The 27,920-nt window shown below is 63.4% G+C and overlaps 5 protein-coding genes across 5 annotated transcripts; 3 read left to right on the top strand and 2 right to left on the bottom strand.

Annotated features, from left to right (window-relative positions):
• Nucleotides 1-21: 21 nt before the first annotated feature.
• CHLRE_14g623000v5 (haloacid dehalogenase-like hydrolase family protein) lies at nt 22-4,823 on the bottom strand. The gene is made up of 9 exons (XM_001692784.2): nt 4,604-4,823; nt 4,396-4,513; nt 3,702-3,839; nt 3,092-3,149; nt 2,551-2,677; nt 1,999-2,066; nt 1,626-1,681; nt 1,247-1,378; nt 22-849 (listed from the first exon to the last, which is right to left on the bottom strand). The coding sequence occupies exons 1-9, from the start codon at nt 4,795-4,797 to the stop codon at nt 730-732; spliced, it is 1,011 nt and encodes a 336-aa protein (XP_001692836.2). The 5' UTR covers nt 4,798-4,823; the 3' UTR covers nt 22-729.
• Nucleotides 4,824-6,342: 1,519 nt separating this feature from the next.
• Nucleotides 6,343-8,863, bottom strand: CHLRE_14g622951v5 (uncharacterized protein). The gene is made up of 3 exons (XM_043070220.1): nt 8,392-8,863; nt 7,967-8,059; nt 6,343-7,579 (listed from the first exon to the last, which is right to left on the bottom strand). The coding sequence occupies exons 1-3, from the start codon at nt 8,439-8,441 to the stop codon at nt 6,880-6,882; spliced, it is 843 nt and encodes a 280-aa protein (XP_042916893.1). The 5' UTR covers nt 8,442-8,863; the 3' UTR covers nt 6,343-6,879.
• Nucleotides 8,864-10,233: 1,370 nt separating this feature from the next.
• CHLRE_14g622901v5 (uncharacterized protein) lies at nt 10,234-16,629 on the top strand. The gene is made up of 15 exons (XM_043070219.1): nt 10,234-10,467; nt 10,713-11,402; nt 11,603-11,730; nt 11,985-12,093; nt 12,321-12,396; nt 12,701-12,830; nt 13,278-13,325; nt 13,514-13,966; nt 14,267-14,349; nt 14,582-14,659; nt 14,943-15,167; nt 15,373-15,534; nt 15,769-15,909; nt 16,034-16,086; nt 16,237-16,629. The coding sequence occupies exons 1-15, from the start codon at nt 10,439-10,441 to the stop codon at nt 16,367-16,369; spliced, it is 2,538 nt and encodes an 845-aa protein (XP_042916892.1). The 5' UTR covers nt 10,234-10,438; the 3' UTR covers nt 16,370-16,629.
• A 54-nt stretch (nt 16,630-16,683) lies between these two features.
• CHLRE_14g622900v5 (uncharacterized protein) lies at nt 16,684-24,189 on the top strand. The gene is made up of 10 exons (XM_043070218.1): nt 16,684-17,970; nt 18,243-18,623; nt 18,889-18,982; nt 19,277-19,413; nt 19,649-19,960; nt 20,131-20,403; nt 20,736-21,134; nt 21,391-21,525; nt 21,911-22,069; nt 22,280-24,189. Exons 1-10 carry the CDS (start codon nt 16,882-16,884, stop codon nt 23,333-23,335), a joined length of 4,035 nt encoding a protein of 1,344 aa, XP_042916891.1. The 5' UTR covers nt 16,684-16,881; the 3' UTR covers nt 23,336-24,189.
• Nucleotides 24,190-24,333: 144 nt separating this feature from the next.
• CHLRE_14g622850v5 (uncharacterized protein) lies at nt 24,334-27,917 on the top strand. Its single transcript, XM_001692681.2, has 11 exons — nt 24,334-24,823; nt 24,912-25,056; nt 25,191-25,301; nt 25,424-25,515; nt 25,759-25,853; nt 25,959-26,043; nt 26,248-26,323; nt 26,527-26,575; nt 26,729-26,792; nt 27,070-27,164; nt 27,355-27,917. Exons 1-11 carry the CDS (start codon nt 24,728-24,730, stop codon nt 27,476-27,478), a joined length of 1,032 nt encoding a protein of 343 aa, XP_001692733.1. The 5' UTR covers nt 24,334-24,727; the 3' UTR covers nt 27,479-27,917.
• The last annotated feature ends 3 nt before the right edge of the window (nt 27,918-27,920 follow it).

Genomic DNA, 27,920 nt, shown 5'->3' with positions numbered 1-27,920 from the left:
GCAGGCGTTGCCGCTGGCGGAGGGCAAGAGTGCACATGACCTCCTGTCGCCATAACAGCAACATACCGATCCCTACACCTGCTCTCACGCATGTGCTTGCTTAGATGCACCTCATATGCTGAGCTCCTATGTCACTGGCTCGTGAACTGCGTCCGCAGGTCCCTCTTGTGACCAATGAAATCTGAGAGCGAGCTCCTTTCTGAGAATCTGAGCAAGATCATGTGCCTCTGCTTTACATGCCTTCCGAAGCTTTGGCCCTGCTGTTGGGCCAGCCTGGGACAACCCCAAGCAGGCCATGCCAAGAGCCCGCACGAGGGCCCCCAGGTATCCCCCACCCCATCTTCCTTGCCTTTCAGGGCACGACCTGTCCCTCAAATACGTACGCTCTGCCAAGCCCCCAATACGTACTCGTGCGGTCATGCACAAACACGCTTACATAGGCCTGCTACCAGGTTCTCCATAATTTCCGGATCCAACCCCCCCCCCCAAAACGCGCATGCCGTTGACGCCGTCACGGCTACTCAACGACTCCTCAAAACCACTCCACCCCTTTCCTTACCCCGAACCGCCCCCCACCCAATCATCACCCTCACCACATCCGCGGAATCATACCTTCAGCCGCCCGCCTGAGTCAGCCACGCCCGCCTCATGGCTGACGGGAGCCGCGCCCTCACCGCGCCACGGCCCACCACACGCATAGCTCGAGGACTGACTGCCATTGCTGCGGTGTCACTTCTTGCCCGTCTCCCAGGGAATTGCGCACATGCCCTCTGACAGGTGCACGTCCGGCACGGCCTCGCACACGCCCTTGTCGTCGCACACGAACCCAAAGATGTCGTCGATGGACACCTACATACATTGGATATGGCGTGTGTGTGTGCGTGTGCGTGTGTGGTCAGGCGTGTGGCGTGTGTTTGAGTGGCGTGTTAAAAAAAGAGTGGTGCGCGCGTGTGCATGGGGGTGAGATTGTGCAGGTAAGTGGGGGTTCGTTTTGACCCCTACCATGGTACAAACACACACGCGCACACGCTTCCCGAGCTTTGCCATGAACTTACACCCTCCACCCCCTCACGGCCTCGCGCCCTGCCCCGCGCCCACGTTCGCTTCCCAGTTTCCCAGTTCGCCCACTGCCCACCGCGGCGCCGCCTACGTCCACCTCCCGAAGCCTCCACACCAGCCTCCACACCAGCCTCCACACCAGCCTCCACACCAGCCTCCACATCGCTCGTCACGCCGCCTATCGCACCTTGTAGTTGGGCCCCTTGAGCGCCTGCACCACCGCCGCCGCGCCCTCGCCGCAGAAGTCGGCGGAGGCGGTGGAGGTGGTGGGCGTGATGATGCAGTGCATGCCCGCGCCCTTGGCCGCGCGCAGGCCCACCTGCGCAAGCAGACGGGTGCGAGGCGAGGGACGGTCAGACGCTGGGCGCGAACATGCGATGGACGCATTGGGGGCCAGGCAGTGCAGCATGGGTGGGCGGGGTCTGTCGTTCAGTGAGTTGGAGCGGTGCGGAGGCGTACGTGAAGGCAGTATGTAAAACACTGATTACATTAAGGGCACCCGACCGTCGCAACACACGAGCTCAGTCCTCCCACCCTCACCCTCACCCCCACCCCCACACACGCACCAGGCTGTCCTCGATCACCACACAGCGGTCGGCGGGCACACCCAGCCGCTCGCGTGCTGCAGGCATGCAGGGACGCGGGGGTCAGATCAAATGCCGCGGCTGAGGAAAACGGCACCGGGCAGCGGCAAACCATGTATGTTTGCCAAGAAAAGGGAACGCAGAAAACGGCATCCACGAAGAAACCGGCACACGGATTGCTGCCCGTGCTGCCAGTACTGCAGGAGCCAAACGCGCAGAAGCTAGCCTGCTCTGCCCGACAGACTGCTGCGCTCAAGCTCTCTGTGGCTCAAGCTCCGAGGTCAGGGAATTCCCTACTTGGCCTGCTTGTCTAGCTCGCGCTCGCTGCACCTGCACCCCCCCCCCCCCCCCCCACCAAGGTTGTAGATGAGCGGGTCGGGCTTCTTCTTAGGCACATCGTCACCCGCCAGGATGAGGTCGAACCTGATGAGTGTGCGAGTTGGGGTTCAGGCTTTATAGACGGTAATGGCGGCGGCAGGGAGCCCCCCTTCCCTCTTCCCTCTTCCCTCTTCCCTCTTCCCTCTTCCCTGTTCCCTGTTCCCTCTTCCCTCTTCCCTCTTCCCTCTTCCCTCTTCCCTCTTCCCTCTTCCCTCTTCCCTCTTCCCTCTTCCCTCTTCCCTGTTCCCTCTTCCCTCTTCCCTCTTCCCTCTTCCCTCTTCCCTCTTCCCTCTTCACCCTGCCCTCTTCCCTCTTTCCTCTTGCCCCTTCCATCTTCCCTCTTCCTATTCCCGCTTCCTCCCTTTTCCCCCTCTTGCGCCCTTGTGACTCACGTGTCCGGGCCCTGCCCTCTGCTGCCCCCAGCCTCCTGCCTAACCCCCCCGGAATCAATTAGCCAGGCCCTGCCCCCTGCCCCCTGCCCCCTGAGCCCCCCTGAGCCCCCCCTGTGCCCCCTCCCCTCAACACCCACTTGGCCAGTCGCTCCTTGCCCACCACGCTGTTGACCACCTTCTCAAAGCCCTCCTTGGTGGCGGCGGAGCAGATGGCCATGGCCACGTCACCGCGGGCCAGACCCTCGTCCATCAGCTCCAGCACGCCTGGCAGAGGCGAGATGGGTGCATGGGATGAGAATGGGTGTTGCAAAGATGGTGCAAAGTTGTCTAGCAGCGTAGACAGCAGGCGTAGGGGTTGAGCGCATGGCCGGCGGCGGCGAGCGGGGTTCCGGCGGGGGGTTCCGGGCCGAGTTGGGCAGCATGCGGTGGTTACAGGGGTTTAGGTGAAGGCGGCGGCGCGGAGGTGGCAGAACCACCCGTATCCGGACGCCGGTATGAGTCCCCCAGCGTCGCCACGCCACCCCGCCACCAAATCCCCGCCGAACCCGTCGCAGCCCCCCCCTTCCGCGGAGCGCCCCCCCCCCCCCGTCTGCAGTCTTCAATGCATCCTGTACCGCTTTTCCAAACATCCTTGCAAGTTGCAACCCCCCGGGGTGCCCATCCGCCACCATCACGTACCCGGGCGCGCCTCGGCCGCCGACTCTACAATGACCTTGTAGTGGTCGGTCTTGCAGTCCTGCAGGAGGAGCCAGGGGGGCGGCGAGCGGGCGGGTGGGCGTTAGGAAAGGGGCAGGGGTAGGACGCTGTGCACGTGTGGCAACGGCGTGATGAGTACGGTAGTCGTGTGGGGGTGTGGGGGTCAGGCAGAAGAGGGCAATGCGGTTGCTGCGTGGAGCAATGGCCCATGCCGCACTTCGGTGTCACGCACACGAACACAAGCGCGCGGCCTTGTGTGCGTTTCAAACACCCAGGCGAGCGCGCGGGCTCTCGTTTCGTTTCCCTTCTCGCACGCTGCCCGCCCCCCCCCCCTGACTACCACACCGTTACCCTTGCACGCCGCCCCCACTGGTACCGGTCTACTACCCACATACCCGCCCCCTCGCCCCCTCGCCCTCACCATCAACCCACCACGCCCGTCGCCCGTCTACCCTTCCCCCACCACACACCCACCACGCACCCACCACACACCCGCCCCCACGGCCACGCTCTCCTCCTCGCTCTATTGCATTGGGTTCGGTTTAGTTAGGGCTGGTATCTACAACACCCCCCCCCACACACACACACACACCTGAAGGTCGTCGACCAGTTTGTTCTTGGCCTCCTCAGTCGCTGGCGGCGGGCCAGCCTTGCTGGCAGGCCAGCCGTTGCGGTTGAAGTGCCACTTCATTTTGGGCTTGCCGCCGCCCACCGTGTTTTGCAGCACGTCCTGTGTATGGCACGGGTGTGGCATGGTGTATGGAATGGGTATGTGGTTGGCTACGTGGATGGGTGTGGGGATGGGTGCGGGGTGCAGAGTGATGGCGTCGGGGTCGGGTATGTGGGCTGCAGGGGTGCATGGGGCCAAGGGTGCATCAATCGCGCGAGCAAACCCGGCACACACGGGTTGGGCCTTTATATCCACACGCATGGGGCTTGTCTTGTGACAGCGGCTGTGAAACAGGCACTTGAAGCTGCTCTGCGCACCGAGGGCGTGCCGTGCTGCCCGTGCGCCCTCACGCTGCCACCAATGAGGTTGCCAGGTGTGAGAGCGCACCGAGCGCACCGCCCACACATAGCACCTGGTTATCACTGAACAGTTCTCCCGAGCCACGCTAGTGACCAAAAGTGCAGAAGCGTGTCCAACAAGGTCATCCCGCAGTGATGCATCCGTGTCTGTGCTGCAGGGTTTTGGCGGGGGCACGTCAGGGCACCCCCCCCCCTTCCCACGCCATGCCCGGAAGCTCCCGTCGCCCCTCCTCCCAGCTTACTAAGAGCTAGCTTACATAGTACTCGACGCTCCAGACAAGCGGCTTTCCATCGATTGTGCACTCAAACGCGGCAAACGCAGCGTTGTAGGCCTTCCGGTGCAGCTCCTCGGTCTCAACGATCACTCCATCGCAGCTGCAACGTATAGAACATGAAACCGCTTTGGTAGACGTACTGACTGCACAGCGCACTGCTGACAGGGCCCGAGCAAGCATGCATGCTTACTCAAAAAGTAGTGCGCTGGTGTAGTTCTTCTTGGCGTGGGCAACAATAAGGTCGCGCTGTTGACGCTGCTGTGCGACCTGGCGTCCGCTCGTGTGCACGCGGGCAGGATAAGCTTGCGTGACTTTCACTGGAAGCGCTGCCTGGCGACGAGCCTGGCCCGCGAAGCGAGCGCCCTGGCGTCGTAGGAGTTCCATGTTAACAAGTAATAAGGTGGTATGTGTGGACGCGAAAGGTCGACCCTGTTGCCGCCATGTTGTCAACCGTACTCGCCTCGCCCGCCGTGCCGCACACTCCGGCTCTTGCGCGTTGCAGGGGTCATTCCCCCAGGGGAACTTTGTCTCTGACCCTCCCAAACTCACCCCAAGGTCGCGGACCTGAGCGACAGCCCCAGGAAAACAGGCAGGCGGCATGAGCTGCGGCCCTGTCATCCCGGAAACGGAAGCAAATGGCTGGGCCGCGAGCAACTAGCCACAGGGGGGGGGGGTTAGAAAGCTCAGGATCTCACCCAATACATACTGTTACAGAGCCATAGAAGAGCATTACGCACGTACTTCTAGTTTTGTCAGGGGTGGTCGGGCGAGGAAAGCCTGGGCCGCCAAAGTTTGGGGGTGGGGTCGGCCGGGTCTGGGAGCGTTCGGGAGCCCATCCTGGCGGATTTCGGGAAGCGCCCCACAAGCAGAACTAGGGGCCAACGCAGCACCGCGAGGCTCAGATACGGTATGCGCGTTATGCAGTACTAAGCACAAACAACACGTGTGAGGGCCAGTTTGCGCATCCTGGCGTGGACATGTCGGCGCTTGTCCCCACATTCGACACACGCGCTCTGACGTGGCGGGGCTCTCAGGCGCTGCTGCGCATAGATTCATAATGAACGAAGCTGTCGGTGCACGCTGTCCATACACTAAATGGCCGAGGGTTGAACGCGGGGTGGGCTGGGTCTGGCTGGGTCAAGGCCTCAAGGCTCGAGGACTGAAGCCTCAGAACGGGACTGCCGATGGCACAGCCTGATAGCGCTCGTCAAGAGGACTCGGTTGGCACCATTTTGGTATTAAATGCAGGTTTAGTATACCCTAAACAACAAGGTTTTGTCCGTGGGGGCGTCGGTCGTCCCCTCAAGGGGGGTCCCGGGGGGTTTCGGGCATAGGGTCTGGCGTTGGGTCTGGCACATTCGCATGCGCATCTCCGCATTTCAATGACACATTGTTTCCTCCCCGGCCCCCTAACTCCCGGCCCAGGCACTGATAATACATAGAAACACGTAGGCCCGCGCCATAGACTGCCCGGGCCCCGTTGCCAGTGCCGCATTACCATGACCCAGAGTTGCTGCGTACGCGCTCCCCTGATGCGCTCAGATCTGTCCCCACGATTTAGCGTCATCGCGCCATGACCCCCACCGCCCCGCGTGTGCAGTGCAATGAGGGCTACCTGTGGCAGGAACACAGTAGCCTCCTGCCCGCATTCAGGTCCTGCACACCCGTCACCCCGTGCACCAGGCTGCGGTGCTCATCAGCCCCTGGTAGGCTGGTACGCATGCCGCTGCGCCGTGCCGCTGGCCTGGCACCCGTGCCCCTCTGCCCCAGGGGAGGCCCTCCCCTCCCCTGCTCTGCCCGGCCGCCCGCACGTGGCACGGTACGGTACGGTACGGTTTTGAGCGCGGAGACGAAATCTTGCAGCCCTACCCACATGCCGCGTGACAAAACCTTGGGGACCCTGGGGGCCGAGCATCTACCCTGAACTTGGGGGCCTATGACTTACATTCTCAATTACTCACATGATCACAACTCTGCAAGTAGATTCTGAACGCTATCGCCAAGCTCTTTCCATTTGAATCATTCCGGCACCTGAACCAGTCTCCCAAAGGCCCTGCGTGGGCTCATGGATCCATCCCCCTGGGTCACACGCTCAGCAGTAGTCATAGCCCCGGTAGTGGTCACACAACACCGAGTCCCCAAAAACCCAAACAGCCAAACTCAACAAGACAAAACAGGTATCACAAAATCACAAGTGACGACTTTCCCCTTGCAGTCGCTGCCAATACCATACCAATCACCAAGGTCCCAATACCATCTACTCAATCAAGATTTCAGCCAGCCACATGCTTTCAGGATCACAAATCACCGCAGTTCTTTCTCAAGGTCAGTAGCTGCCAAGAGGTACCAATCGTTCTATCCACCCCACTTCTCTTTGAATCTCCGTGTTCTACGCTTTTACATGTCGCGTTGCACCGTTGCATGTGTGTGACACCGCATGGCAGGTGATGAGCACTGGTGGCCACCTCACCGGAACCCTCCGAACAGGCTCGCCTGGTGCGCCACCACAGCCAGCTCGCGCCGCAGCGCCGCAGCACATGCCCCCTCCTGCACCTTCTCGCCCTCAATCTCCTGCGCCTGCCGGGGCAGCCGCTTCAAAGAGCGGTTCCCCAGGCGTTGCGCCTCGCTGCGCCGCCGCCGTACCAGCGCCTCAGCCTGCGGCCGGGTAGCGCCGTTGCGCATCAGCGCAGCCACGGCCTCCTCATGCGCCCGGGCTGCCGCGGCCTCCGCCTCCTCCTTGGCAATACGCGCCTCCTCAGCCTGCTCTGCCGCGCGCTGCTTGGCCTTGAAACTCGCCATCATGGCGCGAATGCCCCCAGCCCAGCCACCGCCGCTGCCGCTGTTGACACTGCCGCCTGCTGGTGAAGACGACATCGAGATGCCACTGGATGTTGAAGGCGTCTGGCAGCCGCTGTACGAGCGGCCCATGCTATCGCTGCTGCAACGGCGGGAGTCCACGGGGGTATCGCTGCCGGCGGAGGTCGCCGCTTCCGAGGACCGGCTGCCGGTGGGGCTTGCGGGCCGCGGTGTGTCACCGTCGGGGCCAGAAGCCGCGGACACAAAGTCGCCCCAGGAATCCCCGTCGGCCGCTGACACGAAGTCTCCCCACTCGTCCTCGCTACTGGCTCCAGATGCTGTTCGGGAGCGTAGGTCGAAGCACGGTGGCCTGCACGAGGGCGAGGCGCGACCGATGGCAGTTAGCAAAGTTGGTTGGAAGTGGAAGACTGCTTAAGTTTGCAATGCATTGCGCTCAGCCACAATGCCATAAGCTTCCTATACACAATGGCAGTAGCGTGGTAGATGCACCCACAGCTTTGCACACTTGAGCATCCTGACCCATCGACTCGCTGATCAGTAGTTGGCACGCTGGGATTCCCACAATAACGCTGTCCCCCCCCCCCGCCCCAAATGCCAAAATCAAGATGCTGCGCTCGGTCTGTGTATATACTTGTGTAACCCCGTGCCTTGCAGAGAAGCCTTCCGCGGCCAGCAACCCCAACCAAGGTGCGACCCCAGTAGCACGCCCCCGGAAGCACCCCAACATGTTGCTCACCGGTCCGACACCGGCCTAGTCGTGCGCCCGCCAGCCGAGCTTACGGCCCTTAGCTGAAACGATGTGAGAGCGGAGTCCGGAGCTCGCGAGCGCCTGCGAGCGAGTTGGACGCGGCAAGCCGTGGCGTGAATGTGAGGATCCTAAAGTTCCCTAGACGGACCAAGAGGATGCACCCAGCCCAGGAGACGCTTCGCCAAGCTCGTAATACATAATGCGAAAGACTAGAACCCCTTCCGAAACACCAAACTACAGGGTTGACCACGCTTGGCCCGAGTTGACTCCTTCCCACACCGCTGCCCAGACGCCGCTGGCCTATTAGTTCCATCAATCATGCTTTCAGAAAGGCCTTTTGCAGTGGGGAACGCCCTGGCTCACGCCCTCCGACCAACTTTGCCGAGGCCCGAACAAGGCGCCACCCAACTTACCCGCGTTGCAGCGCCTTTAGTAGCAGCTCCACTGATGGCGCGCCTAGCATTTGTGCGCCAGCAAGCGGAAACGCGCGGCCGGCCAAGCCCTGTTGCGTGTGCGCCTGGTGAGAAAGTGAAGAACACATCTTCTTTGGCCCTGGGGTTCAAAGACGGTCTTGCTAAGTGGCTGAATTTGCGTTGTGTTCAAGAAGTTAGGTTAGAAGTGCAGCAGAGACCCCACAATAGAGGCCAAGGTCGCAACCCGCGAATTGGGCAGCACAGTTGCGCGGCAAACACATCGCGGAGGCCCCTGTTCCCTAAACCTGCTGCGTTCATCCAAACCCACCGGGCAAAGAGAGCAACAAGAGTACATATTTCGCATGCCAGGCCTTCCAGCTCCACAGCAAAGGGGCCGGGCTACAGTTGTCTCTTTGCGGTCGCGGCCCAAAGCAGAAGCGCGCGCGTCTACAGGCCCAGCTTGCTCTTATCTATGCGAGAGATTGCATGCATTGCAGAGTTATGAAGCATAAGGAGCGGAAAGCCGGTAAACGCGGCAGTCAGGCAGCGACAGCTTGGGAGCACGCTGAAAGCACAGCGCGTACCCTCTCACCCAGGCATTGCCGGTCTCGCCGTAGTCCTGCTAGCTGCAGCCACAAGCAAGACCCTACGCCGCCAGCTCTCCTGCAACGAAACATGTCTGTGTTGCTACATGTCAGCTGTCAGCCGCCATCCGCTCAAGACTGAACAGTAAAGGACAATGGCGCTTGGGGGCGACCCATCCACCGCCACCCACACGCACCCGGGTGCTTCGTGAGCTGGCTGTTGCAGCCAGGCTTCTCCCACGCGTACGGATGGCAACGTCGCCTGCCGATCACCGCCACACAGCTCGTCACAGCCTACCCACAACAAACACAAGCTAGCAACCCACATCAACACAAAGCACATGCGGAACTGTGAGGCAACCCAAAGCTCGGCATCAGGCACACGCAAGCAACCCATCATCTGGGTCACGTGCTTCTCAGCGCACCAGGCAGAGGCCGCGCATGGCATGCAAACCCAGTATTGGAGGCAGTGAGAACTACCAGAGCTGTGAAGGTTTGGCGCCAGGATTTCGGGCGCACAACCGTCTGTCCCTTTGTGCTTCTTGTCGCAGCCGTGGCCCAGGTTGCTGTTCCCCTGCCTTGTCTGCAGTAGCAGCCACCGCTCCTTTGATGCTACTGGACGCGCTCGGCTTCGAAAAGCCCCTCCCTTGGCCCGGTTGTCTCAAAGCGTGCGAGCCACACTAGCCACACGATTATCACCCGTTGTATCACAACTGCTGAAGCTGTGCCGCGGTCTGCATCTCCGTGGCCTTGACGCTTTGGGCCGAACCACAACACCATCCCCTCCTCTATTCCGCCCAAACCACCGTTCCCCTCCTCCAGCCCGCGGCCCCTCGTCCAGCACACCTTCTGGTTAAGTTCGTCCGTGATGGACGCCCGCCGCCTTGATTGCCGCCGCTTTCCCTTTCTACTGTCGCTGCCGTACTGGAGACATTGCACCTAACGTACCAATATCACCATCAAGTTGATTGAGGGGTAGGAATGCTGCTAGCAAGCTGGCTGGACAGTCGCCTGGGCCGGGGCATGGACAGGCATGGACGGGCGGGTGTGGGGCCACATCGTGCCAAACGGGCTCCCCCCAGCCCATGCAGCATAATGAGTACCACTGATGTGTTTTTAGCAGCTTTCAAGTCGATGGACCGCAACTACCTCAAGAAACCCGAGCGTGGCAGGAGAGTTGCGCCTCTATGCTCCTAGAGAAACTGTGTATGTGTATTGTTATACATTTGCTCATGCATTATTGATGTGTATTATGAATGTGATGCGAAGCAGGTTGCCACAACCCAACGGGACCAAAAACCCCAATCTGACAATCGCGTCTCGCCCAGAGCTTGGACACATATATGACACACATCTATGCGTTCACCTGTAATACATTTCATGATACAAAGGATTATGCCCCGGCAAGGTGTTACAATGCGGACATGCAGCTCGATGTCCACGCCGTTTGCGTAGCTTAGGCGATGTCAAGTGTGGATAAGAGGAACACGGGGTGAGTTTGCTATGACATGACTGGCCTCCCGCGATGCACATCGGTAGTTTGGCAACGCCCAAAGTTTGGGAGGGAGGCATGTGCCCGATTGGCACGCATGGCTGCGTCTGTCCGGGTCACTCGGCGCCTCTACCTACCTCGCGAAGGGCCCCGAGGTGTGGATCGTTTACATACACCTGGGGAAGCATACTACAAATATCCATTATGGTACCGTGCCTCTGTGTCCTGCCTCCTCCGCACTGCAGCACCAGCCGAGCCTCTGCGGCGACAAGTGCCGCCGCCACCACCCGGACGGCGGGCTCGTCATCGGCATCAACAGCCGGATCTAGGCCAGCGGGCCCCGGAGCCATCGGGCCGCGCAACAGCAACGGCACGGCCGCAACAGCGCCCTCATTGGGACCCTACACCCACAGCAGCGCTCCTAGGGCCTCACCGGCGCCGGCGGCTCGTGCCAGCCCGCATGACGCCGCGCGGCGGAGCAGTGGTGCCAGCGGCAACGGCAGCCCGGCGCAGCCCTGCCCGTCGAGGTCGCCAGCAGGACTGCACGTGCATCAGCCTGACGCGCGGGCTTCTCATGGCAGCGCACCGGCAGCCCCGAAGCCGCTCGCGAGCTCCTTCACCAATGTCCCTCAGCCACAGCTGGCGGCACGCACGCGTGTCGCGCAGGACATCCTCGGCGACTCAGGGCCTGAAAGCCGAGACTATGAAACACATGGATCACCCACGACCGGCTCCACCGCCACGACAACGTCAACGGCAGTAGCAGCACCAGCAGTGGTGGCACCAGATGGCCCGGCCCCAACGGAGCAGGATGAGCTTTGCGAGTTGGCCGCGGCTGGTATCATCGTGGCGTGCCAACTGGACGGGAGTGGCGTCTGCGATGTGTCCATGCGCGGAATCACGCGCCTGCCGTCCGCGCTGAGCAAATTCTTCAGGTGGCGGGGCGGTTGGGGCGTGCCACGAACAGGGCAGTTGACGTTGACGGTGCCGGGGCTTGGGGAATGGGGCAACGGACCGAACAGCAAGGATGGCAGCGAGGGCGTTGCCATCAGCAAACCGTGCCTGTACCCCCACCTGCGAAGCAACGGAACTCAAGTTCACAACGCTTGCCGACACCCGCTGCCGCTGCTCTCAGGGCGGAGGGCTCGTTGGTCCGGGAACTGCAGCTGCAAGGCAACCGCCTGGCCGCCGCGTGCCTGCCGCCGCTGCACCTGCTGCCCGGGCTCACGGCGCTGGACCTGTCTTCCAACCTTTTGGAGATGGGTGAGACGGAGGCCGTGTATTGCGAGGGTGGCAGGAAGAGCGCCATGGGTCAGGGTGGAACACGGCCGTCTGGCCGCAACCAGTTGACTGTGTTTGGCTTGTAGCTGTAAACTGAGACCGTCCGTGCCCTTCCACTGCACCGCTCCAGTAGTCCTGATGGTTGCCTTGCGAATTGCGACTGACCTGCCCTGTAACTGACAGTACGTCACATCCGACTTACTTGCGCACACACACGCAAACTCGCTTCCCTGCAGTTCCGGCTCACATTGGCTGCCTGGGTCGGCTGCGGGACCTGGACCTGTCCCGCAATGAGGGGCTGCGGGAGCTGCCGCCGCAGCTGTGCGACCTCACGTCACTCACACGGTACACAGCTAGCAGCTAGCCCCGCGCTAGCACTGGAGAGGGAGCTGTGGTTTGAATGGAGGGCCTGGTTCGCCGAGTATACCCACAAACGAGTCCGAGTATACAGTACCCACGTAAAGAGTGGAAAGCAGGGTGGCGCGGCGGTCGGCTAGCTTTATCCTGCTTCTCAGTCTCCCTGCCTTCCTCCATCCCTGCTGCCTCTGCCCTTGCGCCTTTCCCGCTTCCAGACTGGACCTGAGCCACTGCGGTCTGGAATGCCTGCCGCTGAGGATGGAGCGATTGGGCAGGCTGGTGGAGATGAGGGTGAGGCGGGGTGTGGGTGGGTGTTTGAGGCGAAACCCTTGTTTTTTACCCTTTACTACATACAAAAGCTCGCACGCGCGTGTCACGCACTTGTCAAGCTAGCGGAACAACTTGGAACTCACTACCGCCGTCATGCTAGAAGGAGCCTACCCCGCCCCTGCCTTTGACTGGAAAAGTTATGAATAGCGCGACACGTTGCAGACGCCCGAACGCAGATCCAGCTTCAGGTTATAATCGCCGTCTCAACGCCACTCGTCCCGCCTGCCACACGTCCCGCCTGCGTGCCCGGCCTGCCGACATGCAGTTGGACCGCAACGCGCTGTCGTACCTGCCGCCCGCCGCCGCCGCGCTGCCCAGCCTTACCGCCCTGCACGCCAGCCACAACCGCCTGACCGCGCTGCCGGCGGAGCTGGGCGGGGCTTCCAGCCTGACGGGTAGGCAAAGAACTGTGTGTGTGTGTGTGTTTGTGCGTGCGTGTGTGCCTGTCGCGAGGACGGGGCCATGTGCCGTGGGGTTTAATCAGGGTAACGAGGAAGACAGAGGGATGGACCCTCGTGATTGGCAGAAGGGTTGAGGTGGAGGCGGTGTGTGCCACCAACCAGAACATGAGCGTTACCACGCGCTGTGCGCTTGTGCTCAACAGCCCTCCAACATCACAGCTTCAAGTCCGAGCTGCTTCCCTTGGAAGTGGCCTACCATGTACCCTGCTATGTTGCCCAGCTGCGTTCTTGAACCTCGACGGCATTCCCTTCTCCCCCCTGAACCGCATCGCATATGCGGCTGCAGTTCTCCTTGCAGCGCGACTGCTTCCTTACGGGATTGGTGCAACGTTATCCCTCCTGACCCACGCACTTACCCCGCCCGTCCTCCCCATCTCGCAGGCATCTTCGTGGCGCACAACCAGCTCACGGCGCTGCCGGCGTCCATTGGTGCGTCCGACTGTCAGCGCGTGTCGGCACAAACGCCTGGGCGGCCCTCCCGCGGCATTCCACCGTTCCTCACCGCTCACCTTTGCACGCTCGCCCGTTGCACGCTCGCCCGTTGCACGCTCGCCCCTGGCACCGTTACCCATGTTGCAGCCCCCCCCACCAATGCTCCTTTCTCCCCCTTCTCTCAGGCCAGCTGCGGCCGCGTCTCGCCGAGCTGCAGCTCCACTCGAACCGCCTGTCGGTGCTGCCACGCGAGCTGGGGCTGCTGCTGGGGCTGACGCGCCTCACCAGCGCCGGCAACCCGCTGGTGCACCCGCCGCTGGCCGTGGCGCGGCGCGGCGTGGCGGCGGTGCGGGAGTACCTGCTGCGACACATGCCGTCGCAAGAGGAGGGGGCAGAGGAGGGGGAAGAGGAAGTGGCAGGAGTAGGAGAGGGGGGAGGAGCCGGAGCGGTGTGTGGAGCGGGGGAGGGAGAGGACGAGGGTCAGGAGGAGAAGGATGGGAGCGAAGATGCGAAGGGGGAGGAGCCGCGGCGGCAGGAAGGGCGGCGCGCAGCGGCGGCGGTGGCGGCTGGGCCGCGAGTAGCACTCGGCGGCTCCTGCGTGTCGTGTGCGGACAAGGCGGACCGCTTGGAGGACCTCGGTGAGTGCTAGCTGGGTGGTGCGTCATCAGCAAGTGTGTTCTGTTCAACAGCATGGAGCGTGATGAGGCGCCCAGTGCCTTGGGAGCTTGCCTGTGTGCCGACGCCAACTGCCCTTTGCTCCACCATGTGCCTTGTGCCTTTGACCTGCCCAGCTGCCCAGCTGCCAACCAGTCCGGCCACCTGCCTTGCTAACCCCCCCCCCCTTCCCACACACACACATACAGGCCAGCTGCAGTAATTCTGCATCGCATACACTGTCCTACGCGTAATGTTTTCCTTGTGCTCTTTAACACATACAGGCCAGCTGCTGCGGGACGCCCGGGAGCGGCAGGAGCGGAGTGAGCGGCAGTTGGACCAAGCCCGGGAGCAGATGAGCCGACAGGTGGGGGTGGAGTGTGTGTGTTGCTCGAGGAGCCGCAGTGGCCAGTGCCGAGGCAGCCCAGGGTGTTGGCGTGGCGCTCAGTTCTGTATGTCCTTGCGTGCTTTCCAATGTGGGCGTCACATGCTGTCCTGCTGTTCCTGTTCTGCTTTATCCACTTAAGTTATGTGCAACAAAGATGATACGACCGTAAATTACAAGCGGGATTTGTCGGTGTGTTCCGCCTGCCGTGCAGTCTCGCGACCTGGCGGCTCAGGCGGTTCAGGCGGTGGCGCTGCAGGGCGAGATCACCCGCCTGGGCCGCCTGCTGCAGGTGGGGGCGGACATGCGTGTTTGTGCGTGTGTGCGGGTGTGTATATGTCTGAGTGGGGGAGACATGCGTTCGTGTCTGTCCAGTCGTAGTACGGTATGGCGCAGGCGACGCTAGGCCAGGACGCTTGTTCCTGAGGGCCGGGGCATTCTTGCGTGTTATGGCAGGATCCGGCGATTTCATTTTCCCGCCGCCCCTCCCCCCCAAAATTCAGTGCATCTTGTACGGCTTTTCCAACCACCTTTTACAATTCCCCTTCAACCTCCACCTGCGCCGTGACCTGCAGGCAGCGGCACTGCAGCCAGGATACCGCGCTGGCGGCACGCACGGCAGCGGCGGCGGCGGCGGCGGCGCCAGTGGCTCCTCCTCGCTGCAGGGCGAAGTGGAGGCGGCCCTGCGGAGTGAGCTGGCAGACCTGAGGCGGCAGCTGGAGGCGGCGGAGGCGGCGGCGGAGGCGGCGGGGCGGGAGCTGCGGCAGCAGCGGCACCGCACGCAAGAGGCGGAGGCGCAGGTGGGGACGCAGGTGCTGCTGATCCTCTTGAAGCCCCGAACCCAAATGCCCGAAGAAACAAAACATGTCATAGTAATCGGCTGGAATACGACCATGTAATACACGCGCAGTTTACATCTCTCCTCGTAGACTAGACCATCGCGCCGGGCTGGCGCCCACTATTGAACGGTTTTGCAACTTGCGCGGGATGTCGCGCGGGGCGCAGGCAACGCTGGCTCGTGAGCGTAGTCAGGAGGTGGACGCCGCACTGGCGCGGGAGCGCCAGCGCTGCGACGCCGCCACCGCCGCCGCCACGGCCGCGGAGGGCGAGGTGGCGCGACTGGGAGGCGTGCAGGGGGAGCGAGACAACTTGAGGGCCGAGCTGCAGGTGCGGCCAGGGCGCGGAGGTGTGGGGTGCGGGTTTGGGGTGTGTGGGATGTGGCGGATGGGGGCGGGTGGGGGCGAGACGCGAGATGCCGGCGGCGTGTAGAGTGGGGCGCGTAAACGGAAGAGGGCTTGGGGTATCGTAGTTCCAATTAGCTCTAAGTCGCTCTTAACACCATATATACGGGGTAGGTATGTTATGGTCGGACCTCTGCCCCCACATCCCTCCAACCTGCAGGCAATAAAGGCCTCCCAGGAGGAGGCGTGGGCCGCCGCAGCCTCAGCGCGGGACGGGCAGTTGGCGGCGGAGGGGCGGGCGGACATGACGGCGGGGCGACTGGCCGCGGCAGCGACAAAGTGTCGGGCACTGGAGCAGCAGGTGCGATGGGGCATGCTGCACGCACGGAACACATGTGGCTGTGGCGAGAGGGGCGTTGCAATCAAGCGTCCTGCGTCAATTCACTTGTTCTCTCACGTGTTTATTACGCCCTTGCACGTCCCAGCTTCAAAACCAGCAGGAGCAGGTGGCACGAGATGCGGCCGAAGCTGCCTCCAGGCAAGTCGGTGAACGGGGCCTCTGACTAGAGGGCATGACCCCAGCCGTTGGCACCATACATGCACACTTCTGTGAGCCCCGCTTTGCACTGTCCAAGCGTGCCGTTTCACCATTTCCAAGGCGTGTTTATATGCATGTGCGTATGCGCAGGGAGCGGGAGCTGCGGAACGAGCTTGCGAGATTGAAGGCCGACAACGCGGTGTTGATTGCCGAGCGGGAGTTGCTGGCTCCCCCAGCACGCGCAACAGCTGTGTCGGGATGGTTGCCGCCGCAGCGGATATGACCCCACGGCTGTAGCCGATCGTCGACGGGGAGTTCCTTGGAAACGCTTGGGGTTAGAGGCATTTGGGAGGGTCAGGCTTGGGGCACTTGAGGAGGATGCCCGTGGAGGACGGCGAAAGGAGGCGTGCGTTTAGGACCCGGGAGGCGAGGGCGACGAGCAGGAGGGCAGGAAAGGACCCGCACGCGGTTGTGCGAAAGGCCGCGCGCAGGTGGCAACATGCTTTGCATTAGCTTGAAGTCGCTACATTCCCCTACATTCCCCGACCGCATATGTTCGATGATGCCGAAAGTGCAGTGGCACGGTTTGGCGGGCTAATCTGAGTTGCTGTAACCAGACCTGCTTAGTGCGGCGGCATACTCATAGCTTTTCACTTGAAACCGATACCGTAGATCGATAACGTCGGGCACGGGGCCGCGGAATCGCGCGACGAGATGTCGCTTCTGTGCCCTTGACGGCACAACCTTCCTTCAACTTCTGAGCTCAGTCTGTAAAGGTTGCGTTCTGAAGGCAACATGGCCTGCGTAGCAAGGGCCGCTGCGTGCGGGCCCGCGCAGCGAAGGTCAATAGACTATAAGCTGACGAAGAGCAGGAGCTGCGCCCAGCAGACTCGAGCTAGGCTCAAGAGCGAAAGCGAAACCACCAGTGACAGCGACACCGCCGGTGCTGCCGAGGATTCGCATGGCGGGCAAAGGCCAGGCCCAGCTTTTGCGCAGCAGCACCAGGGCGGCTGGCTAAAGCTTCACAGTGAAGTTGAAGCAGCGACAGGTGCCTGCAGCGTCTCCTCCGGCTCGCTGACTTCTGGGACCGTGCCAAACGGGTGCGTGTTGACCCGCACCACGCTCGGCGGCGATGGCGCTGACTCCCTCCAGCCCCGCGCGAGCCCCCCGTCCGGGCAGGAGCTAGCGTCCTCCTCATCAATCGCTGACTCTGCGACCAGCAACGGCAGCCACCCTGCGTCAGCAGCAGCTGCGCCGTGCTACCCCCCAGCAACATCGCCAGCAGCCGAACAGCGGCCGTCTCCGGTCTGGTCCGACCTGCTGGGTGCTCGGCTCCACAACTACGTTTCCGAGCTACGCGAGAAGGCAGCCGCCCGCGACTCCGACGGCACCGAGTTCACCACTGCAATTCTACAGCACCAGCTGCTGCGCCTGCAGCGCCGCAGCCCGCACGGCTCCGTCTCCGCGCGCGAGATGGACGGCCTCAACCGCCGCCTGCGCATCCACGGCGCCGCGGCGGCGGCGGCAGCCGCCGCCGCCATCAGCCGTGCCGCGCGCAGCGGCGGCACCGCCGCAGGCGGCGCCGGAGCCGCCGCCGCCGCCGCGGCGGGGCTGGGCCTCATCAAGGCGGCGCCGCGCGGCGGCCTGCCGCCTGGGTACCGGCTGGTTCGAGACGCGCTGTTGGAGGCGGCGAGAGGGGAGCTGCTGGAGGGCATCAAGCGGGTGTCGGCGGCGCAGATCGCGGAGGGACTGATGGCCACCGCGCCGCCGCCGCCTACCAGCCTGGTGGGTGCCGGCGGCGCAGGCGGACTCGGAGGAGGAAGGGGTGGCGCGGGAGGCGCTGGCGCGGGACTGGCGCTGAACACCATCTACACAGGCACCATGGTGAGCGACGCAACGATTGGTTTCGGGGCGGCAAGGAAAGCATGGGGAGCGTGAGCCAAAGCTGGGAGTAAGGTGGGCGCGCGAGATGAGGCTTCAGGTGCCGCTAATCCCGCGCCTCGCGCCCGGGCGGGATCGATGCGTTTTGGGAGGGCAGGTTGGCGGTTAGACGGAAATCCTAGAACGCCGCGTCAGCTGGGTACACTTGCACGTGGACGGGCCGGCCAGCTCCCGCGCCTCAACGTCCACGCCGTCGCCGGGCCGCTGCACTGCAGGACGTCAAGGGCAACGCGCGCGCCTGCCTGCCCGGTCGCGCGGCTGTGATGGTGGGCGTGCTGGGCCTGCTGGCACTGGAGCCCGCCTGGGTCCTTCCCGCCCTGCCGCCGCCCAAGCTGCCCGCCGGCCGCGCCGCCTCCCTCGCCTCCTCCGCGTCGTCCGCCGCCTCCAACCCTCCTGTCTTGCTGGGCGCCGGCAGCGGCGGTGGCGGCGGCAGCAACAGCAGCACGACCAGTATCGCGCTGCTTGGTGGCGGCGGGCGCGGGCAGCACCTGTCGGCAGCGGTGGCGCTGGCGGACGCGTTGCTGAGGCACCGCGGGCTGCCGCCACTGCCATACCACGAACTGCGCATGCTGGTGGTGGTCATTGCGCTGCTGCAGGTAGGGCGTGCGCTTTGTGGGGGAGGAGGTCGAGGGAAGGTGGAGGTGGGGTGCAGGACGTAACGCTGGGGCTGTCGCGGCTGTTGTGGCTTAGGGAGCAAAGCAGCAACATGGGGCGCGTGCACGTGCAGGGGCTGAAGCACAGACTACTGGCAAGCCGCGACATGTGCAATGCCGCTCCCGCTCACTGCTGTCATCGTCATCACTAACAGTGCATGTGACCTTCCCGCTTTCGCTCTCCCCCGTCTTGCACCGCCCGGCTCAGGAGCACCCGGACCTGGTTGACCCAATCAGCGGCGGCGCGGGCTGTCCCGCCTGGGGCCTGGCCAGTGCGCTGGAGCTGCTGGTGCCGCTGGCAGGTGGGGGGGGGGGGCGTAACGAGGGTGGGGGTGGGTGGGGGCGCAGGCAGGCAGGCAGGCAGGCAGGGGTGGACGAGGAGATGGTCGGGCAGGAGGGTGCGTGCAGGAGGCGCAGCCACATGGACAAACGCGACATGGCACTGGCATACCTGCCCCCAGCCTGGAATGAGGCCACGCCCTGTGCCGGCTTGATGCACCGGTGGTGGATTGCGCAACTGGCAACCCCGACATTGACCCAACCGAATCAAGTACACGCGGCCGTCACGCTACGCAACCCACCCCACATGCTCGCAGGCGTTCTGGCCACCAGCCCTGTGTGCGGCATGGCGGGCAGCGGCGACGCCGTGGCGCACGCCCGCACCGCCGGACCGCTGGTGCGCATGCACGTGGCGGCGGCGCAGGCGGCGCTGGCGGCAGCCACCCTGACGCAAGTGAGTGCGTGTATGTGTGTATGTGTGTTTGTGGGGGTGCTTTGCGTGTGCGGTGGTGTTGATTCTTGCGAGGTCGGGATGGGTCTGCGCGAAGGGCGGGTGTCTGAGGCTTGTTAGGCTAGTTGGGTTGCGCTTGGGTAGGCTGGGCTAGCCTTTGCTATAAGGGCGGTGAACCCTGAATGAATGATTGTGGTGACCATCTGTGTCTGAGGCCTTCATCCCTCGCCGTCGACAGAGCATGGCGAGCAAGCAAGGCAAGGGCGCATCCACGGTGGCCTCGCATTGCGGCAGCGGCGTTACTGCGCGGGGCCGCAGTAGCACCTGCAGCAGTAGCAGCGCCGCTACGACCACTTCAGCCACCAGCACCACCGCCGGCAGTAGCACCAGCAGCAGCAATGGCGCCTCATGCGGCGAGGACGGCCCAGAGGCCGGCGACGCCGCGTTGGCCTCGGGCTCGGGCCCGGCTGCTCAAGCTGGTTTGGACCCGCGCCTGTTTGTGCGCGAGTACGTGCGCTGCATGAAGCGGCAGGCGGAGCGCGTGGCACAGGTGCGCGGCGCTTGCACTGCTAGCCTGCTTACCATGCCTGTGTGATTGTCCGTGTCGGTAGGTTAGTAGACATGACTTACATACGGTGCGGCTGGCTTAAACACGAGCGCTTTCAAGCACCAACGAATGCGCTCTCCTGTGTGCTGCCGCCTGCCTGTTGCCTCCCGCAGGACGGGCTAGAGGAGGCCCCGCTGTGTCTGTGGGTGGCGGGCCGCCTTCCGCAGGCGCTGGCGCCCTTTCTGGAGCTGGGCGGGACAGCTACTGGCCCGGCGGTGGCAGCGGGCGGCGCGCCGGGCGTGCCGCTGCCGCTCGGGGGCCGCAGTGGTGCCGGCGGCGGCGGTGGCGGCGGCCCTGGTGTGCTGCGGCTGACGGGGGCGGTGCGGCGCGACCGGCTGCTGCGGTACGAGCTGCTGCGCACGGTGCTGGCCACCGGGCTGGACGGGGTGAGTACGGTGGCTCGGAGAAGAGGGCCCGGAACAGATTAGGAAAATCGAGGTGGAGAGCGTGGTGTGACCGGTGGTACGGGGGCTGTGAAGCGCGGAGCGCTGTGCAGCCGCAGCTGTGGGAGCCGTTGGCGTTGGAAGCCGTCCTCGCTGCCCGCATGCCTCATCACGCGCCTGCCCTGCTTGCCGCACTGCCTGCCTGCTCCCACAACACCCGTACATGCTGGTGTCTGGCTCCTGACCAAAAATGCTGGAAGCACACCCCGTTCCTGGCTACCTCCGCTTCTTCGTGATTTATCTTGAATGTAACCCCTCCCCTGACTGTTGTGCAGGCGCCCCGTAGCGTGCAGGCTGTGGGCGGCGACGCGATGAAGGCGCTGCTCATGTCGGCGGCTGTGGTGGGCTACCTGCGCGGCGGCTCGGCCTGGGAGGCGGAGCAGATACTCAACAGCACCCACAGCTCCTCCACCACTGCCACTGGCACTGGCATCAGTAGCAGCAACAACGGCAGCAATACTGGGAGCGGTGCTAGCAGCAACGGGAGCAGCAATGGTAGCGGCAGCCTGAGCCCGGGCGGCAAGGCGGCGGGCGGCGCCGTAGTGGTGCGCGGTGTGGACGAGGGCCCGGTGGGTCTGCGGCTGAGCAGCAGCGCGGCGCTGCTGGCGGAGCACAGTGCGGCGGCGGCGGTGCGGGGGGACGCCTCCCAGGCAGGCAGCATACGCCAACGCCAGGTGCGTGCAGGGGTTAAGTCTGAACCAATCCCGTGACGAAACAGTGCAAGGGGGATGGGGAGGGAAGGGGGATGGGATAGCCGTCCATGCAAGACTGAGAGGAGGGGCAAGGCTGGCAACACCGTGGCTTGCAGAGTGTAAAATTGTTCATCGGGGACCTGTGGACCTGTGAGCAAGGGGAGTTGCATCCCTTGAATGTGACCTCACACCGCCCGTTCACGCTGCCTTCCCCGTCCCTCCCCGCCCCTCCCTGCAGGAGCAGCTGCTGCTGTCCTCCTCCCGCGCCTCCGACCCCTCTGTGCCGGGTCTGGTGGCGGCCAGTCTGGTGCCGTGCAGCACTGCACACCTGCTGCACTGCCGCGCGCTGAGGGAGGGGCCGCTCACCATCGAGGTGAGGGCAGGGCTGGGCTGGGCTGGGCTGGGCTGGGCTGGGCTGGGCTGGGCTGGGCTGGGCTGGGCAGGGCTGGGCAGGGCTGGGCTGGGCGTGGGGTGTGGCGTGGCGTGGCGTGGCGTGGCGTGGGCAGCGCGTGGGGTTCATCGCTGCAGAAGCCGGCTCTGGCTTGCTCGTGTGCTTCATTCAGCGCCGGACCGTGGTGGAACAGCATACGGAGACAGGTTCACTGCAAGCATATGCGCTTGCGGCTCCCAGCGTGAATGGCTGTGATTGCTGTGACTGCTGCGACTAATTGCGCCTTGTGCTCCTGCCCTGTTGTGTGTGTGTGTGTGTGTGTGTGTGTGTGTGTGTGTGTGTGTGTGTGTGTGTGTTGCACCTGCAGGTGATGGCGACGGCGGGTGTGGTGGAGGCGCCGCGCGACCCGCACGCCCAGCGGCGGCTGCGGGAGCGGGTGCTGGAGGCGCTGCGGGAGCGGCGGGCGGTGCGGCTGCAGTGCCTGTCCGGGCCCACCGTGGAGCTGGCCATGCTGGTGCTGGCGCAGGTAGGCGTGCCAGGGGTGCGGGGAAGGGGGCGGGCTACGGCGCCTGCTCGGGTCGCGCAGAGCGTGCGCTAGCACCCGCGGTGCCGTGGCACAATTCCGCTCAGAACGGTTACGGTAGTAGCCCTCTCCTTTTTCCGTACCTAGTGAAATCCACTCTCCGCCTCGCGCGCTTACCCCACTCTACCCCTTTGTGTCTCTGTGTGCTTGCAGGTGTGCAGCGACATGCGACTGGACGGGCTGGACGTGTTGGTGGTGCCGGAGCTGGACCCGCCTGACGACCAGCTGCCCGTGGCCGTGGCGGAGCTGCTGGGGAGCCTGGTGCAGCCCCTGGGCACTGGAGGCAGCAGCGGCAGCAGCGGGGCGCTGGGGACGTCCTGGCGGCAGCAGGCGCTGGCGGCGGGCGGCGTGTCCGCGGAGGCGGGCGCCGACGTTGAGCCTGACGCGTGGAGCCAGCCACTGGCGGCCGCGGAGCCGGATGCCGCGGATGCCGCAGCCTCGGCCGCAGGCAGCGCTGGCGCCAGCGTCAGCTCGGCGCGGGGCGGCACAGCCGGCGGCGGGCTGCGGGACGGCTGGCGGGTGCTGCGGCGCGCGGGCATCAACCGCGCCGCCTGTGCGCTGCTGGGCGTGGCGGGCGTGGGGAGCTCCAACGAGGCTGAGGAGGCGGAGGCTCTGGACAGGCGCCTGCTGCAGGACTTCTACCCGGGGCTGCTGGCCGCTATGCGCAGGGCTGCCGGAGCCGGTGGCGGCTTCGGAAGCGGGCTGGGGCTGGGGCTGGGCCTGGATTTGGAGGCGGGGGCTGGGACGGGGCTGGAGGGCGGGGACGGGCTGGAGGAGGAGCTCCTGAACGCGGCGGGGCGGGAGTATGAGCGGACCACGGCGCGGCCGCGGCTGTGCGACGTGCCGGAGCGGGTGTGGGTCACGTTGTGCGTCATGATCTGCGCGCCTGGCCGGATGGGTGCGCCCGGACGGCCACTGCCTCTTCAGGAGCCGCCGCCGCCGGGCTCACCGGTGGCGACGAGCAAGCGGCAGCAGGCGCCTGTTGCGGGCGCGGGCACGGCTGCGGCTGCGGCTGCGACTGCGACAGCGGCAGCAGGGGCGGCGGCCGGGGCGGGAGCGGAGGCCGGGGGTCAGCTGGGCGTCGCCGCGGCTGGTAAGGCAGCAGCCGCTCGGGCAACCGACCGCCGGGCCGGAGCGGGGCAAGGCTCTGGGGCAGCGGCAGGAACTTCCACGGCTGGCACGGCGGCTCGCCGGACCGTGGCTCTGTAGGCAGCCGGGTCGGCTGGGAGCTAGGGCTTTCCACGAAAGTGCAACGTGTCTACAAAATGACTAACGGCAAGCGAGATGGATTCTTCCTGGCAGGTCACGTAAGGAATGTGGGTTGCTGTGCGATGCAGTAACGGCACTGCAACAACGCAGTGGCGCAGCAGGCTGTCCTTAATCTTGTGAGCATTTGTTCGAGCATGACGGACAGTGACAGAGCGTACGATGGGACAGCACATGCAACAACATTTAGACGGACGCAGCACCACCCGGTGCGGCTCGTGATATGAGATGTGTTGTGATGTACGTGTGCGGGCATTGTTCGGGAGTCTTTTCGGACCGCATGTAGCAGCGCTGCTTTTGGCGGCGCTGCCACAGCCTCTGTGCAGTCATCTAGAGTGAGAGGGCACATGCACGGGTAGTTTCTCTGCTGCGGAACAGCACCTGGTCGCCTGACGCCTCGTACATTTCGGGGCCTGGAAGGTAGCACTGTTGGTGGGTTTGACTGTGTTGCGGGTTTGGCACTGCGCGGGGCGTAGAAAATGATCCGTGTGCAGCCCGCACTGCGATGCAGGGGGGTGCTTCTTGCATTCCCGCGCAGTTTGTGCGGCGTGCCGAGACATGCACTCGGATTATCCTGCAACCTCATAGTTCTTTAACACATTATTGCTTTTAGTGCGTCCTGATATTTTGGCGTGCATGGCAGGCGTGCATTTGAGGTAACAGCTAGGGCGAAGCAGTGCGTCGGGTACGTGGTGAGTGTGGGATAAGGTGGCGGTTGCAAACGGGTCACCAGCCTCCGTAAGCCGGGGCTGCGTACCAAGGGTTCGATATGGTTGTTATGTTGCCCACGCAAGTATCGTGTGTTTCCCGTCACGCATTACCGGCCCGGGCGCGCCGGATCCAGCGGGGAGCAGGGGAACAGGCCGAGTCAGAACCGCCGAGCGAACGCTGTCGACTAGCAACACCAGCTGCCGGTCCGTTGCATATATACATCAGATTATGGTTTTGATAGTTTCGCTGTTACTTCCAGCGTGCGCCAACATCGGACTTCAAACTAAATCCTCATTGCACGCCGTGCTCAGCAGGGGCACAGACTTTTGCCGTCCTACTTGATTTGCTCACAATTCTGTATCTAACACTTTAAGTTTACTGGGCCATAACATCGAATCCCGAACTTCGTGGTCGTGTGGCTGTCCTCGCCAGGCACGAATTTATTGCCGCTCCCAGTCCCCAAACGAGCTCCTCCTTACAAATAAACAGATCCTATTCGGATAGCTTGTCAATTTAAGCACCAGGAAGTGCTGTATGCCTTCGACAGCAACCAGTTAAACACTGTCAACCTAGGAAGCGCACCAGCGCGAGCAGCGCGCACGCTAGGAACTACGCATCTGCAAAATGGCTGCCGCGATGGAGGAGATGCACGCGCAGGAGGTTGTCGAGGGCGAGGAGGCAGCCGGATTCTGCGGTCCGATGACCGTGGAGAACCTTCAAGTGCGCGTGTCCGTGGGCAGTAACAGTACTATGTAGCACGACCGCACTTGATAACCTAGGAAACTCACCTGATGATGCACTTATGCAGGCGCACGGCGTGGCCGCTGCGGACATCAAGAAACTAAAGGAGGGAGGCATCCACACCGTTGAGGCCCTTGCATTCATGCCAAAGAAACAGCTATCAGAGATTAAAGGCCTCAGTGAGGCCAAGATCGATAAGATGCAGCTTGTAGGTGAGCAGAGGCCCTGGATAATAGGACGTAGGTCTGGGTTGCCAGGGTTTGCCGTGGCACACGTTACGCTCAGTCTACCAACACACGGTCTCAGTCCTGTATCGATCTCCCCCTCTCGTCTTGCAACCTCGCAGCCTTCAAGATGGTGCCCATGGGCTTCACGACGGCTGCGGCGGTCGCGGAGCAGCGCAAGGAGGTCATCAGCATCACCACCGGGTGCAAGGAGCTCGACACCATTCTAGAAGGTGAGGGAAGCCGGCATCATAGGCATGGGGCCGTGGCCTTGATGGCCGCCTGGGGGCAGCCAATGTCCACCATCCACCTACCTCCCCTGCCATGACCATGGCCATGCTCTGCATGTCTTCAGGCGGCATCGAGACGGGCAGCATCACGGAAATCTATGGGGAGTACCGCTGCGGCAAGACGCAGCTGTGCCACACACTGTGTGTGACGTGCCAGGTGCGCATGCCCCTGACATTGGCTGCTCCACGCGACGTTCCCTTCCGGGCTATCGGGGGGGGGGGGTGTAAATACCAGCCCAAACTAAACCAAACCCAATGCAATAGGGGGGGAGGGTAATATGCCCGAGCCCAGTGAGATGGATCCCAAGGGCGGGGGCATCGGCATATCCGTCTTGCGGCCTAGCACCTTGTTTTGGGGCATCAACCACCCAAACGCGCTGGGTTCACGCTCTGCCCGCAGCTGCCAGTGGAGATGGGCGGCGGCGAGGGCAAGGCCATGTACATCGACACGGAGGGCACCTTCCGCCCGCAGCGCCTGTCGCAGATCGCCGAGCGGTGGGTTGTGGATTGTGGGAATTTGGGTTCAGAGGCGACGTGGAGTCGGGGAGTGCTGTGAAGAGGGTCGGGAGTGACTTCATTTTAACTCCTTGTCCCCAATAGGTATGGCCTGGCGCCCGAGGACGTGCTGAACAACGTCGCGTACGCACGTGCCCACAACACGGAGCACCAGATGCGGCTGCTGCAGGTGACAGGAGCCGCGCCCTATGCAGTCCTCTGGCGCTTGTGCTGTGTGCGCGCTTGTATTATTGGCTTCCTGGAGGGCTATCTGACACCCTGTTAAACAGCAGCAATAAACACCAGCCGTGTGGCGGTGCGTGTTCGTGCGTCCTGCTTCAAACCATCACGCCTCACATGTATCTGTGCTGGCCCCTTGCTGGTTCCCTCACAGGAGGCTGCGGGCATGATGGCGGACTCCCGCTTCAGCCTGGTGGTTGTGGACAGCGCCACAGCCCTGTACCGCACAGGTGTGGCCGGTTGCCGACTGGGAGGGCAGCGGGGTCGAATTTGGGTTCACTCAGCTTTTCCCGGCCAGAAGCAGGACGCACAAGGGGGCGCATGCGATGTTTACCTGTCCACGCGTTCTGACAGGGGTCTTTTGATGTTGGATTTCCAAATGCGTTTCTGTCACTTCGACTTGACCTGAACCTGACACTTAAACGCACCACAGAATTCAATGGCCGCGGCGAGCTGAGCATTCGGCAGATCCTCCTGGGCAGGTGAGGACTAGTGGTGCGGGGCTCGATGGCTCTGCCGAACGCAACGGGGGGCCTTCACTGCGTCGTGAGCTTGGATGCCCGCAGAGTAGCGGGGCGGTCACTCCCAATGTGCGTGGCCTCTCGGTCTGATCCCGGCCTCATTTGTGCACCCAGGTTCCTGCGCGCGCTCCAAAACATCGCGGACGAGTATGGTGTGGCGGTGGTGGTGACCAATCAGGTGCGGGCGGCCGGGTGTGGCAGGAACACGCCATCTGCCTTGGGCACAACCATTGGGCGTGCTGAGCGCCCTTTTAGCTCCTGGCACCTTGCTCCAAACCATGCCCGCCTGCCTGTCTACTAACACATGCTCCCTCTCCGCCTCTGACCCCTCCTTCGCGTGACCCCTCCTCGCGCGGTCGTGCCCACCCAGTCCCACCCCGGCTCCGTAAACTCAATAACTTCAGAACCCCCGAACTCAAATCAACCCCCCCCCCCATACACGTTCTCCTCTCCAGGTGGTGGCCAACCCCGACGGCGCCGGCGCCATGTTCGCGGGGCCGCAGACCAAGCCCATCGGCGGCAACATCATGGCGCACGCCACCACCACCCGGTGAGTCTCCATTGGTGTGGCCAGTGTTGCCCGCCCGCTCCGCACCGCTTACCACCATAGGTACCCGTGCCACGGTTCATGCAAGCGTCGTTAACACATGTTTGCCTTGCGTTTGGGTGGTTATTGTTTTCTCGCCCAGCATCACATCATTAGCCGACCCGGTGATGTTGTGGCCCTCTTCGACCCCCAGGCTATCCGTACGCAAGGGCCGCGGCGAGAACCGTGTGGTCAAGATCATCGCCAGCCCCTCGCTGCCGGAGCGCGAGGCCAACTTCGCCATCGGGCAGGAGGGAGTCACGGATGCCAAGGACTGAGGCGGTTGCGCTTCTGTTGGCGGTGGTCAGGCTGTTGGTCGTGGTGGTGGTGAGGGCGAGCCATAGGGCGCGGGCGCGACGGTGAGCATTCTAGTGAAAGATGGAGAGGTGGGGAGACGTGGGGAGAGGATGCTGCGCAAGGATGGGCGCGGTGGGTGGCCGAGCCAAGAGATGGGAGGTGGTGGATGCAAGTAGTACGGTATGGGCAGAAAGCAGGTGTAGGGCCACCGGGCACGTCACATACAACCCAAACTGGGTTAGGCGCGCGGTGCAAAGTATTGAAGTGTGTGTTCTCGTACTGGATTGGCATGGGCGGCGTTATGAAGTGCAGGTGTCGAGTCGCGGTAGGACTGTATACAAGACAGCGCGGATGCAAGCTGCGCCTGGCGGGAGCTACGGCGCCTGACATGGGCGCACAATTAAGCTCAGAGGCACATGATTG

The sequence above is a fragment of the Chlamydomonas reinhardtii genome, chromosome 14 (genome assembly GCF_000002595.2).
Source record: "Chlamydomonas reinhardtii strain CC-503 cw92 mt+ chromosome 14, whole genome shotgun sequence".
Taxonomy (NCBI): Eukaryota; Viridiplantae; Chlorophyta; class Chlorophyceae; order Chlamydomonadales; family Chlamydomonadaceae; genus Chlamydomonas; species Chlamydomonas reinhardtii.
Note: the sequence above shows the minus strand (reverse complement) of the source record. Positions and strands in the feature narration are given on the sequence as shown.